The 15,109-nt window shown below is 33.5% G+C and overlaps 1 protein-coding gene across 1 annotated transcript; it reads left to right on the top strand.

The window, feature by feature from the left end:
* Positions 1-7,133: 7,133 nt before the first annotated feature.
* On the top strand, positions 7,134-8,207 carry LOC145791707 (uncharacterized). The gene is made up of 3 exons (XM_082872126.1): positions 7,134-7,172; positions 7,260-7,501; positions 7,619-8,207. Exons 1-3 carry the CDS (start codon positions 7,134-7,136, stop codon positions 8,205-8,207), a joined length of 870 nt encoding a protein of 289 aa, XP_082728252.1.
* Positions 8,208-15,109: the final 6,902 nt, after the last annotated feature.

The raw sequence follows: 15,109 nt of genomic DNA on the forward strand, positions 1-15,109 counted from the left end.
CGAAAGTTGTTATCTAATTGATCTCAACGTCATATGTGCAATGTCAAAAATCATCTCAAAACTTTTGACTTATGGGAAATCAAATAGTCTTGACTCAGATGCGTATTGTAATCTATAAATGTATCGAGATTAAGGCTTAGCTATCATACCCTTACACATATCTAGTCACAACTATCATAGTGGACTAAATGCGCCAATACAAATGACCTTGTACGGCTTTCCTACTTACTTGTGCGCAACCATTGCGAACAAAGTTACACATTCATATGAGAGCAGGATGTCACAAGCGAGTGGGCCCAAGAGGGCCTACTCCAAACATCCATACATCTTCTCATTAATGTGATTAAGTATAATAAGCCACCGGTTCATGACCAATGTCATAAACTAATTCCAATCATCCTAATGTGTGAGTTTTTGAAGACAAGTTTTAAAGGTTTAGGCCCAACTAGGTAATGACTCGCGACTAATTCATATTCACTAGATCATAAAAGGATGTCATGGAGATATTAAGTGCGCCTAAGTCACAAATTTAACTAGTAAGTACTAATCTCCTGCACCTTCAAGTCGATTTTATTTTCCATACACTTTACTGCATCTAGTTGAAAGATGATGATAGTCCTCTTGCCATCTCTGTTTCTCGCTTCATAGTTACTTGTAATTAATTCTACTATCCACAAGAAGGAGAGAATAAGCTATCAATCTATGACAGCTCCTGAAGTAACTCAAGCGCGAATTAGGCTAAAGAGTCTAATTCAACACAATGCTCTCACAAGCGATGCGTCAAATTCTTAGAGTCATAACAACCTTGTCAGCCTTGACCTTTTCATTACTATGCTGCAACGTTTGCGCTTAGTGGTAAACGTTATTCAAAAACGTTAGCCTAGCTAAAGAATCATACAAAGAAGCCCCTCCTCATGTCTCACACTCAGGTGTGGAAACAGTAAGTGTCCAGACTTAGACAAGTTGGCAATGCTAATAGATTTTGCAGCCACTAAGCACTAATCTTTTCACTTAGTGTTAATAGATTTTGCAACTTCTAAGTGCTAATCTTTTCACTTAGTGTTAATAGATTTTGCAGCTTCTAAGCGCTAATCTTTTAACTTCACATGATATTTCAACGCACACTATTATAGTGCATGAAATTTTGCTCCATTCATTCCCAATAATTGGATAGAGAGCAAAACACTGCTCATACTGGCTACTTGTCTTACACTTAATGACTAATTTATTTAAACTATCATTTCTTAGATGACGTGACTCTTGAATGTTACTTCATCCAATGATGTAATATTATTTACAAGTCAAATTACAAAGTCAATCCGCGCAGCTCAATAGTCAAGATCATATACAGATCTATTGAGGGCTTACTAATTTCATAACTCCAAAACTCGCCAACCAAAACTACGTAGCATGCCGCTAACCATAGCGCACACATTAGTTTTTATTATGCCAAACAAGGCAACAAAATCACGGCGACTTTAAGTCATGTTTCCTTACTTTGGCTCAATTAAGGTTTGACCTAAAGTCTCTAAGACTTTTGCTCATCTAAAGAATGGGATTTGAACATCTTTACTAAGTCTAGGTCAACCAATTAACTTCCATAAGCTAAGTCAATTTAGAGAGAAATTCGCATTGGATTAATTTGATTAGTGTAATATAATTTTGCCACAAAAAATCTAAATTAAATAGTGACAATATTACACAAGTCGCAAGATCGAAAATCCGCTATGCTCGTAATCATCTCTTGCGCCACAGGTGACAATTATCCAAAATTTAATTTAATTTATGCGCAAAATATTGGTTTTCGGGAGTTAATCTACAAAGATTTCTCTCAACTGAATAACCTCCCACTGACTATGGCATGTCTAAAAGCATGATAAAAAATTCTAATTCCATACAATAGCATCATAATGTAGATTCACAACCAACTCTTGCTATGTCACAATTAATAATGGAATTTAAACAAATAACAATTAATCATGTTATTCTAATTACAACATATTAGAAACTATAGGCAAAAAATAACAATATGCCATATTTAATATTCAAATTATGCCATAACATAATGTACATTACTTCTGAAATTTTCTAGAATTTTCTGGTATTTTCTAGAATTTTAAATAACTAATAAACATACATAAAATTAGAAATAAATATTCCAGAATCTGGTAAAATACTATAACTATACCAGTAAATAGCAAACTACAACAGTAGTCTACAATAAAAAATTCAACCCTAGAAACTTAATCATGCAACACTAGATGCATTTTAAACCAGAAATAATGAATTATTATTTCAGGAAAAATATTTTTTAATTTTATAAAATTTTTAAAATTTTACAGAAGATAAAAAATTTAATTCTGAGTCTAACGGTACCAACCACGCTTAAAACAAAGCTATAACGAATTAATTACGACCATTTAACGCGATTCAGAATTTAAAAACAAAACAAACAAACCCTTAACATCAGCAGCCAAGCCGGCAGAGGAAAAACGGCGCAACTCAACGAGCGGCTCAGAGATGGCTCAGCATGCGGCTCAGCAGCGGCTCAGCGAGCGGCTCACAAGCAGCTCAGCGAGCGGCTCAGAAGCAGCTCAGCGAGCAGCTCACACGTGGATCAGCGAGCGGCTCACACGCGGCTCAGCGAACGATGCGTGGAAAGCATCGCTGATGCGCGCGTGACGACGCGTGGAAGCGCGTCTGAATCGCGTCTGGCGCGTGGAGGCGCGTGCAAGGGCGTGGCAGCGCGTAGAGGCGCGTGGAAGCCTCCCACGGCGTCAGGTGGCGCGTGAGGCCCACGCTCCGCCTTCCAGGGTGTTTTCTGGTTCGATTTCGGTACTCCCGAACTCCATTTTTCACAACAAAAACATTTATGGCATCAAAAATCACATTTAATGAACATAAAAAATAGGTATTTATGCTCTTAATCTAATGAGAGTAGACATTTTTCTCATTTATAAACATTCATGTATATAATGTGTACATATATATATAAAAATATATACATGATTAAAGAAAATACGGAAATACCCATTCAAGCTCTGATACCAATGTAAATCAAAGTATAAACTCAGCGGATGAAAAATTATGGTCATACCTTTTTCAACAGAGTCTGAATTGAAGGATCTCGTGGGTAAATCACGTGCTTCCTGAATCTTGATCAATCAACCCAGCAATGGAGTGATATTACAGAATGAATATCACCCACACAAGTCACAGTGCAAAATGGCTCTTGATCGTTGTATTTTGAGAGAGAGTCAGTATATGGGAAAAACATACGACATACGTTCTTTTTCTCTTAATCACCCATATCCCATATTATATCAAATATATTGGATAATAATAAATCTATCCATATCAGTTGATATGATAGATATAGATATCCTGAGTGGTTATCCAAATAGGTTTTAAGTTCAAATTCAAACTTATTTAGATAAGATTCAAAAGGTTCAGAAAAGGATCATGTCACATGGACGCCCAATTTCTAACAATATTGATTTTATGCAAATATTTTTTTGATGATTAAACATGTTCCATCTTACACAAACAATTCCCTTTTTCAATTTAGAGTTTGCATTGGATTTGAAATTGAATTTGTTTTAAATAAAGCCTGTCGTCATTGGCAATCTTATATCTTAATTTGGTTGTGTTCATATCAATTGATAGCATTTATTGAAAAGATAGTACAATCAATCATTAACATTTCTTCTAAAAAAAAATTCACAGTTGGGATCTAAATGGTAACTACAATTTCATTAGAAATAGCTCTAATGCCAAGTACATGCTCTTTGTTGAAGGAGCTCAACAAATATTCACTTGATTATAGTGAAAAAATATGATGAAAAATGAGAGTAATTGAAAGTGATCATCCACCTAAAAAAATGATAATCACAATTTTGAAAAGCGCCCCCCCCCCCCTCAAAAAATGTATTCATAAAGTTGATGAGCATATGCATCGATATATGTAATTGAATATGTAGAGCTTTCGTTTAGAATGTGGATTGACTTTTTAGATTTTTGACTGTTTTAACCTGAGTTAAAAAATTTCGTTTGAGATAAATTTTTTGATTTTTGTGAGAAAAAAAAATGAAATAATTATGGTTTGAATGTGATATTTTGCCTTATTAAGTTAAAAAATCTATTTTATTTTTTGTGACTATTTTAATCCAAAAAGAGAATGCCAAACATAGCCTCACGTGTCAACAAGCTAAACTGGTAAAATCTCTTACTAATATTAGAGACTGAAGACCGAATCTCATCTTTATTGGAGTTGGGGGTTATGGGTAAGGGAGTGTCGGTACCCTAGTCAAAATAGAATATTTTGCTACCCCTTCATGCTTCCAAGAAAACTAGTGCATAAAACATAATTGATTCCTATAAGGACTGCTATTGTCATAACTGATGGAATATATTTTAGTATAATCAATTAATATATATGTATATATCATAATATAATTAATACATATTTTACATTTATATAATAATATTTATATAGATTTAAATAAATTATAAACGGTTAGACATAGTTTAATCAGAAAATTAGTGATAAATCTAAATTACAGAGTATCTAAGGCATTAACTTCAATGAATATTTTTTATTGCTGAGAGGTTCATCATTTGTAAAATAGTTTGGTGAAAAATCTTTTTATTAGTTTTAGAAGATATTTTGTTTTCAATTTTACCCCATAATTTATCTGTTGATTTTTCATTGACTATCTATTCAAATTTATATCCAATTTTTTTTCTATCTGTTTAAAATTTATCTATCTGTTCAAACTTTTTTCCTATATGTTTATTTTTTTTGTCTATGTGTTGAAATTTTTGGCTTATTTTTTTTTTGTCTATCTGTGTCATAATTAACTTTATTGTTTATCTGTTGCAATAATCAACATCATCAACAACAACACTAACAATAATAAAGAAAGAAAAAAGATCGATTGAAACCTCATCAACATCAACAGCAACAACAATAACAAAGAAATGAAAAAGGTCTGATCTGTTGAAACCAAACCAAAACAAATCTTCCACTCTAAAAATTATTCACTATTTGTTTGAAAACAATCTATTTGTGTCAAAAAAAAATATCTATTGCAATCATCAACAACAACAACAAAACAAAGAAAAAATTAAAAAATATATATATGTTTCAATCATTTGTTAAAATTAATGCCATATTTACATTGCATACATTAAATACACTGGATACATTGGGTTCATGTATTCTTTGTATTCATGTATTTTTATATTCATGTGTTTTATATTTATTAAGCCCATTGTCTAGATTATATTCATGTACCTAGTTAGTTGTAAGGTTGTTCATTGAACTTATGTGTAACATTCCCTACATAAAAGGATGTAAGCCTATAGGCAAAGAGAAGAATAAAAGAAAAAATTCAAGATCAATGCAAGTTAAATTCAATACAAAATAACAGTTTACTCTAGACAGAGTTTTATCAAAAGCTAACAGAAGTGGTATCAAAGCTTTGGTTGGGTTAAGAGCAAGCTGAGCATAGAGATCGGATACGGAAAAACAAGCCCTAAAGAAGAACAAGCCGACGTTGATGGGTCATTTTACACACAAAAAAAAAAACACTAAACTGTACCAAATTCCTTAGAATATGGTAAGTCCATATATCAATCCGTAGAGATAAATGTGAAATTCAAGTAATTTAATTGTTAAATTTTTAATTTAATTTTGATTAAAAAAATAATGATATTCATAAACTAATAATAACTAAAATAAACTAAGAACTTAATCTAGCAATTAAAAGTGAAATAACGGGATTATTGATTTTTTAGAAAAACCTAGGGTAATGAATTCACCACTAGTTACATAAATAAGGTTTCGATCAATTATGTCCGGTTCGAACCAAATAATACTTCGCAACTACAAGTTTGAAACATTGATCAAGATAATTATCACATTCAATGTATAGGCACAAACCATCTCAAGTAGCACGAGTCATTCGCTCTAAACTAGTGTAGCAATACGACTCGTCTCTTGTAGTATGACTCGTCTCATACTTTGAATTTGAAAGCAAAGAAAACCGTTGCATATAAAGCATTCAACAATCACAGAAAAAAATAAATACATAAATAAATAATAAAAAAAATACTTAAAGAAATAATAAAAAATATATTTAAAAACTTCTTGAATATCATACAACTTGTTCAAACCATTACATAATCAAAAATCAAAAAGAAAATCCTATTTCTTTGGCTAGGGTTTCATCAAAACCCTAGGAATAGAAGAACCCGCCACTCATAGAGGAGTAGGAAGAGGTAGAGGAAGAGAAAATCACCACGAGAGATATTCTTAAAGCTTGAAACCCTTCTCTTCAAACCCTAGCCCCTCCTATCCTTTGGCAAATTTCAGAACCCTAATCCAGCCCTTTTTTTCTTCTTTTTATATCTTCAGTTTTTCTAAAACAGGTTTAAAACATTGGGTACATTTCCCGAGGTACGACTGCACGTGTGGGAAATGCCACCGCACGTGCGATGAGGGTTTCGCACATACGGGAATGGGCCTCCGCACGTACGATTTTCTTGGGCCTTGTTTGGCTGGAATGGATTAGTCGCACGTCAGGGAAGCATTTTTCTGGTTAAAACGTTATGTTTTTGCTCATTTTGTGCTTTAACCACATCCAACCTTATTGGCATTAAACAGACATAAAATATACAATTTGACTGACAAGTAAGGTTAAAGGATCCTAATTACCGGCCTCAATGGTGTACAATTCGACCTCGATCAGACATCCATGGCGAATTCCAACAACCAAAATATATCTACTCCTATCTTTAATGATGAAAATTTTGATTTTTGGTATATGAAAATGAGAACTATTTTTATCTATACAAATATTTGGGATATTGTTGAGAATGAGTTCGAGGAACCTGAAGATGAAAGAGCTTTGACAAATCCCTAAAAGAACTAGTTGAAAGAGCAAAGAAAGAAAAATTCAAAGGCTCTCTCTTTGATTTAACAAGGAGTTTCAGAAGCAATCTTTTCAAGAATTATCGATGCTACAAAAGCAAAGGAGGCATGCGATATTCTTCAAAAAGAGTATAGAGGAAACTTGAAGGTAAGAACCATCAAACTTCAATCATTAAAAAGAGATTTTGAAAATATAAAGATGAAGGATATGAAATTGTTGAAGGATTATTTTTCTAGAGTTATGCAACTTGTGAACCAAATAAAAATTTATGGGGATAATATTTTTAATCAAAGAGTTATTGAGAAAATTTTGATAAGTTTGCAGGAGAAATACAATCATATTATTGATGTCATTGAAGAAACTAAAGATCTTACTGATTTGAGTATTGAAGAGTTGATGGGTTCAATTAAAACATTTGAACAAAGGTCGAGTAGGCAATCTGAAAAGTCAATTGAAAGTGCCTTTCAATCCAAGCTCAATGTTAGTACTTCTAATACCCAAGGAAGAGGAAGAGGAAGAGGAAGAAATGCAAACAGAAGAACAACAAATGCAAGAGGAAGAGGAAGGTCTATTTTTCAAAGAAAGGAAAATAAAGAGTCTACTCAACAAAAGTGTAGAATTTGTAACCGAAACAATCATGTTGATAAAGATTGTTAGTTTCGAAGAAAGCCTAAATGTTACAGTTGTAACAAATTTGGACATATCAAGAAGGATTGCCAAGTCAAGAGCACTCAACAAACTAATTTTCCCGAGGAGCAAGAAAGTGAAGGGCACATGTTCTATATTGGTGACAAGGCATCAGATCAAAACAAGGATGTATGGTTTCTTGATAACAAATGTAGCAATCACATGATAGGAGATGAGAGCATTTTTGTGAAAATGGATACTTCCTCAAATTCTGAAGTAAAAATGAGGAATGGTGTCTTAGTCCAAACAAAAGGAAAAGGTACTATTGCTATAGAAACCAAGATGGGTACAAGATTCATTTCCGATGTTCTCCTAGTTCCAGATTTGGAGCAAAATTTGCTAAATGTTAGACAACTTATGGAGCATGGATACCTTGTTCACTTTGAAGAAGATTTTTGCAAAATTTTTGATAAAGGGGGGAGAAACAAAGTTGTAGCAAAAATCAAGATGGAGAAGAATAGAAGTTTTCCTCTCATTTTTCGGTATAGCAAAAATGCGGCTTTGAAAATGGATGTGATTGATAATTCATTGCTTTGGCATAGAAGATTTGGGCACTTGAATTTTCAAAGCTTGAAGCATCTATAACAAAAGAATATGGTTTTTGGGTTGTCGACCATTCATGAAGTGCAACATATTTGTGAAGGTTGTGCACTTAGAAAGCATCACCAGGAGTCATTTCCAAACGAGAAAACAAAGAGAGCTAAAGCACCATTAGAGCTTGTCCATACCGATGTGTACGGACCAAAGGATACATCAACTCATAGAGGTAACAAGTACTTCGTTATTTTTGTTGATGATTTTACTAGAATGACTTGGGTGTATTTCATGAGACAAAATAGTAAAGTTTTCTCTATCTTTAAGAAATTTCAAAATCTTGCTGAAAGACAAAATGGTTGTTTGATGAAAGTATTGAGAAGTGATAGAGGCGGAGAATACAACTCAAATGAGTTTATGAAATTTTGTGAAGATATTGGTATGGAAAGGCAATTGACCATTGGGTACACTCCACAACAAAATGGTATGGCGAAAAGGAAGAATAGAACCATAGAGGAGATGTCCAAGTCTATACTACATAAGAAGGGGCTACCCAAAACTTTTTGGGGTGAGGCCGTGTATTCAACAGTTTACTTGATGAATAGATGGCCTTCAAAAGCTCTTAAAGACAAAACTCCATTTGAAGCTTGGAGTGGAAGGAAACCATCAGTGAATCACTTGATGGTGTTTGGTTGCATTTGTTATGCTCATGTTCCAAAAGAAGTGAGGCACAAGCTTGATGAAAATAGTAAGAAATGCATCTTTGTGGGTTATAGCTTGAAATCCAAAGGCTATAGACTCTTCAGTTTGGATCAAAAGAACAAAGCAAGACTTGTGGCGAAAAGGTATTTCCAACAACTCAGAATTGATTTCCAAGAAACTTTTGCTCCTGTGGCTCGACTTGATACAATTAGAGCTATCATTGCTTTGGTGGCTCAAAAGGGTTGGTTCTTGCTCCAACTTGATGTAAAATCAACATTTTTGAATGGAAAATTAGAGAAAGAGGTGTATGTTGATCAACCTCAAGGCTTTGTTGTCAAAGGCAAAGAAGATAAAGTGTACAGGTTAAAGAGGCTTTATATGCCTAAAGCAAGCACCCCGGGCATGGTATAGTGAAATTGATGCTTACTTCAACGAAAATTGTTGTTTTCAAAGAAGCAAAAGTGAGCCAACTTTGTATATCAAGAGGCAAGGTACAACCGGTATTCTCATTATTTCACTTTATGTTGGTGATTTGGTTTTCACCGTTAGTGATCAAAAATTGATTGAAGATTTTAAAAAGGAAAATGCTGAAGAAATATGAAATGAGTGATGTGGGGCTATTGCATCATTTTTTAGGCATTGAAATCTACCAAAACAATGGTAGTTTTTCTGTTTCCCAAAAGAAGTATGCTCAAACACTTCTTGAGAAATTCAAAATGAAGAATTGCAAATCAGTTGCTACTCCATTGATTGTGAATGAAAAGTTGTCAAAGAAAGATGGAAGTAAAGAAGTTGAAGCATCTTGTTATAGAAGTTTGGTTGGAAGTTTGTTGTACTTGACTGTTACAAGACCGGACATCACGTATGCTACAAGTTTATTTTCTCTGTTTATGCACAGTCCAAACCAAATTCATTTTGGGTTTGCAAAAAGAGTGTTGAGATACATTCAAGGTACACTTAATTATGGAATTTTTTATGAGAAATTTGTTGATACAAAGTTACTTGGATTTTGTGAAAGTGATTGGGCCAGATGTGTTGATGATATGAGAAGCACTTCTAGGTATGCATTTTCTCTTGGATCGGGCGTAATTTCATGGTCATCCAAGAAACAACAAACTGTGGCACAATTATCCGTTGAAGCCAAATATATTTTAGCATCATTGGCAACTACACAAGTAATTTGGCTAAGAAGAATTTTGGATAATTTTGATGAGAAGCCAGGTGAAGCTACTCCAATTATGTGTGATAACAAGTCTACTATTGCTATGACAAAGAATCTCGTCTATCATTCTCGTACCAAACACATTACTATCAAATATCATTTCATTAGAGAAGTTGTGGAAGATGATGAGATTCAAATCAAGTATTGCAAGACTGAAGATCAAGTTACGGACATCTTCACCAAAGCTCTACCAAGGGACAAGTTTTAATTTTTTTAGAGACATATTGGATGTCACACAATATGGCATTAAGGGGGAGCGTTAAAATTAATGTCATATTTACATTGCATACATTAGATACATTGGATACATTGGGTTCATGTATTCTTTGTATTCGTGTATTTTATACATTAGGTTCATTGTCTAGATTATATTCATGTACCTAGTTAGTCGTAAAGTTGTTCATTGAACTTATGTGTAACTTTCTCTATATAAAAAGATGTAAGCCTATGGGCAAAAAGAAGAATAAGCGAAAAAATTCAAGATCAATACAAGTTAAATTCAATACAAAATAATAATTCATTCTAGAGAGAGTTTTATCAAAAGCTAACACCATCAACCCAAATTTTGCTAAAAAAAAATATAAAATAAAAACAAATGATCTCCATAATCGCAAACCTAAATCTCATAGAATGAAATCATACAATTGACTCTTTCTTTCATTTTCAAACAGAAAACCAGTCACATGCTAGATATGAATAGATTATAACAAAAATAAATAAATAAATAACCACACACACACAATTTGAACAGATAAACCACACATACACCAACAGACTTGCTGAAATCCCCAAAAAATCTAAGATCTAAGGACTGATATATATATAGAGAGAGAGAAAGAGAGAGGATGGAGTTAAGGAGGGGATTAGGGCTACTGTACTTCAATTCAGTGTAGCACTTTAGTGTTGTTTCGCTCTTGTTGAGCGTCTCCACAGCGGTGGAGGCCTAGATTGCGCAATAGCGGGAGGTGGCGAAGCTGGTGGAGACGGAGGAGGGAGTGAATGATTTGAGGCAAGGAGGGAGAGAGAGAGAGACACAGTGTGGTCAAGCCATGGGGGTAAGTGGTGGAGCGATCATCGGAACTCCATCTTCTCTGCCGAAAATCTGACACCTTGATTGAAGAGATGAAAACGACGACATCGTTGACGGCTATGGTAGCTCAACATCAAAGATGAAGAAGATGAACATGATATATATATATATATATATACATAGAGAGAGAGAGAGAGAGAGAGAGAGAGAGAGCTACGGGAGACACTGTTTGGTTAGGGTTTGGTTTGATTTGGGAACAATATATATAGCTGGGCAGTTTGTTCATTTTGCAGAATCATGTCCTCGTGGACATACCATTTCCGCAGGTGGACTGCTAGACAACAAAATTCAAATTTAGATTTTTGGGTTGAGCGCCCTAGTTTTAGTTTGGTTTAAAATTTCATTTCATTTTGACAACAAGGCATGGTAGTGATCATTTCATTCCTACCGGCTACAAATAAGCATTGCATTTATTTTCCATTATCATTCCATTTTCACCCAATTCCAATCAGGCATGACAAAAAAAGCCTAACTGAATTTTCATAGAGTTTATTCTTTTTTTATTTTTTATAATTTAGAATTCATTCTACGCAAGACTTTTTGGACCCACCTTAAGAAACTAAACTCAAGATTCAAAGATTACTCCTTAAACCTATAAACACTACTAAAAAGAGGGTTTTTTAGTTGGCAGCGTGCCGTCACAAATAGCATATTTGCTGACGCAAAACATTTTTGCGACGGCGCTGCAACGGCAACTCGAGGGAAAAAACTAGTGGGGTTGCAAAGGTTTTTGAGTCAGCAAGTTGCCGACGTAAAAAGTTTCAATTTTTTGACACGGTAAGTTGTCGACGCAAAAAGTGATTAAATGTTTTAAAAAATCTAACCCATAATTTCCTCGTTGAGACTCCCAAGATTGGAACCCACCTCATGCTGAAGCAGCTTAAACCTAATATAGCACACTTAGCCCACTACATCACAATACCTCTTTCTAATTTTAAATGAGATATATATTATTTATAGTATATACACTCAATATTAATATAAATGTATATGCATAAACAAATATATTTATTAAATATAATCAAGTAAATATATATATCTTGAGTATAAAAATATTTTTGTTGCCACAACATCAGTTGCTGACACAAAAATGTCTAGTGTTTTGCGTCAGCATGAGTTTGCCGACAGAAAATGTCTATCTTTTGCATCAGTAAATTCAACCGACTCAAGTAATACTATAAAATATTAATTTTTTTGTGTCGGCCAACGGTGCCAACACTAAAGTTTGGTATTTGCGTCGGTAACTCTGTGCTATCGCAAAAAGACTAGCTTTTGCGACGACAAAAATCTGTCGACTCAAAAAAATCAACTCAAAAGACCCTTTAATTAGTAGTGAAACCAGCCAAAAAGGAAAATATTCAAATCTTCATCAATACTGTTAGGGATTTTTTTAAATAAAATGGATTTACTTTTTATTGTTTTTTCAAAACCTTCCCTATTCCTTAGAAAGTTTTTTTAGTTTTGTGGTTTGTCTCACATCGAAAAAATGAGAGAAAAGAGATGAATTAATAAACACTCACATGCAATATTCCTTTAAATAAAGAAATGTGGAAAAGGTGCTAGAGTGTACGCTTTCACCATCTACATGCACACACATGTGGCATTTGTTGGTCCACTTTGCATGAACACATTTTCTATTGGAATAAGCTCCTCTCCACTCCAACTGAAGGACTTCCGTTAGCCCACCACGGAGCCCATATTGAAATCCAATATTTGTTTTGGAAAGTTTGGTAACAATGAAGTGATGAGTTCAGATGCATTTCCTATTAGAGTACGCTCCTCTCCAGTCCAACTGGAGGACTTTCGTTAGCCCACCACGGAGCCCACATTGATATCCAATATTTGTTTTGGTAAGTTTGGTGACAATGAAGTGATGAGTTCAGACGCATTTCCTATCCTATCGGGAGCCAGGATCCTCTAGAGTGATTTTTTCCTAAAGTTTCCTAAAGTGTTACAGTGTATGGTTGAGATTTACTGGCAAGTCACATCAATTTTTCTGATGTGACTTGCCAATAAATCTCAACCACACAATATAGCACTCTAGGAAACTTTAGGAAAATTTCACTCTAGAGGATCCTTGGTGTCCTATCGGAGTAGGCTCCTCTCCCCTCCAACTAAAGGGTTGATGTTAGGCTTCTGTGAACCCATCACAGAGCTCGCATCAATATCTGATATTTGTTTTGGAAAGTTTGGTAACAATGACGTGATGAGTCCAGGACACACACATGGTGACTATGTGGCAAGTCCAGATCATCATATGGTGTCAGTGACCAGGGGTGGTGGCCACGTAGACAATGCATTATGTTTCACATGAGTGAGTCAAGATTGAATTATGAGGGGTGCGCTCTCTCTGCGAAGACTTTCCACTGTACTCCGATCGATAATTGATCATTTCTATGACGCGTGGATGAGATCCATTGAGTGCTTCTCTGGATCTCTTTCTATGGATTGGATTAAATTTAGTTGGCAATTGGTTACTCTGAAACCAGAACCCACCAATGCTATAATGTCTTCACAGAATATCTTTTTCCTCGTTAAAAAAATGAAGAAAAAAAAAAAAACTAACCCTAAGCTCCAATACCCGATGGAGGAGGCATGGTCCAACATTCAACTTGCAAAAGGAAACTGCACAAGGGTGAGGCAAATAAAACCCGCCTTAACTCTCTGTTTGGGATGCCAATATAATAATTATTGCAAAGAAGGGTCCATTGACAGAGTACTAGGAAGAAGAGGATAAACATTTATGAAAAAGAGAAACGAACAATCAAGGAAACTTCTTAGAAAGATGTTGTAAACTCCTATCTCTTTCTCTCTCCTGACAAATCAATCTAATTCTTCCTCATGCTTACGTCTGTCCCGTGGACCCAACCTCACCACAATTACTATCCCAAAAGCACCTTCCTGGAAAGTGTTTTATCGAGAATACAAACCTTGTTTTGGTTTGAGATTTTTTAAATTTTTTTATTTTTCATATTTTTTTTTATTTTTATTAAAAAAATTTAATGTTTTAAATAATTTTTTAATTTTTAGATATATGTAGTATAAATACACTTAAACAATATAATATTTGTAAAAAAAATATTTAACAAATTTATTGAATATCAAAAATACAAAATATATATATATATATATGAAAATTTAGTATATTTTTTGTATTTTTGTGTATTTATTGATTTTTTAAAAATATTTTTTATAAATTTTTTATAAATATTTTTAAAAAAAAAAATTTTAAAAAAAGTAAAAAAATATGTCAAATTTTAAAAATATTCACTAAAAATAAATAAAAAATAAAAATAAAAAACTTAATTTTTAGAAAATTGAATTTAAAAAATTAAAACTAAACACAATGATTACCATTTTGTTGTAATTTATTAAATTCAATAATTTATAAGTAAAATTTAAAGTATCTTTCTTTCATCATCAAGATAACTATTTTTCTATTATAAAAGTTATAAATAAAAACAGTACGTTTAATGTAACTGTCATTTATAACGTTGCGCAAAACCATTCAACGAGGTTGATGCATTGGTTAGACTAATATAATATATGTTTACATAAGTTGTAAGGTAATTTTTATTTTATTTTTTTTATAAATATATATATATATATATATAAAGAAGGGGTGGATTGTTTAAGAAAGAGCAAGGGTGTTTGAGTAATTTCCAATTAAAATAAGATTATCACATAAGCCGAAAGCGGAGATGCACCCCCTAGCTACCTCAAATAAGCTGAAATAAAAGCTTAAACTATTTTATCATAAACTACAACAATCATTTTAAACTTAGCTAAAGTTAAACTAAAACTTACAATTTTTAAAGTGAAAACTGCAAATAAATGGAGCAATGGGGGAAAAAATTATACTACAAAGGATTTTTTTTGTTTTTTTGTTTTTTGGTGCAACTTTAACACAGAGGAAAGGTTGCACCAAACACGTGAATG

Source organism: Camellia sinensis, chromosome 5 (assembly GCF_055761805.1).
Source record: "Camellia sinensis isolate YWXY chromosome 5, ASM5576180v1, whole genome shotgun sequence".
NCBI classification, from domain to species: domain Eukaryota; kingdom Viridiplantae; phylum Streptophyta; class Magnoliopsida; order Ericales; family Theaceae; genus Camellia; species Camellia sinensis.

Coding starts and splice junctions, on each gene's coding strand:
- LOC145791707 (XM_082872126.1), top strand. CDS start 7,134: ATGAAGGATATGAAATTGTTGAAGGATTATTTTTCTAGA. Junction 7,173..7,259: donor TGAAGGATTATTTTTCTAGA/GTTATGCAACTT, acceptor ATAAGTTTGCAG/GAGAAATACAATCATATTAT. Junction 7,502..7,618: donor AATGCAAGAGGAAGAGGAAG/GTCTATTTTTCA, acceptor TAAATGTTACAG/TTGTAACAAATTTGGACATA.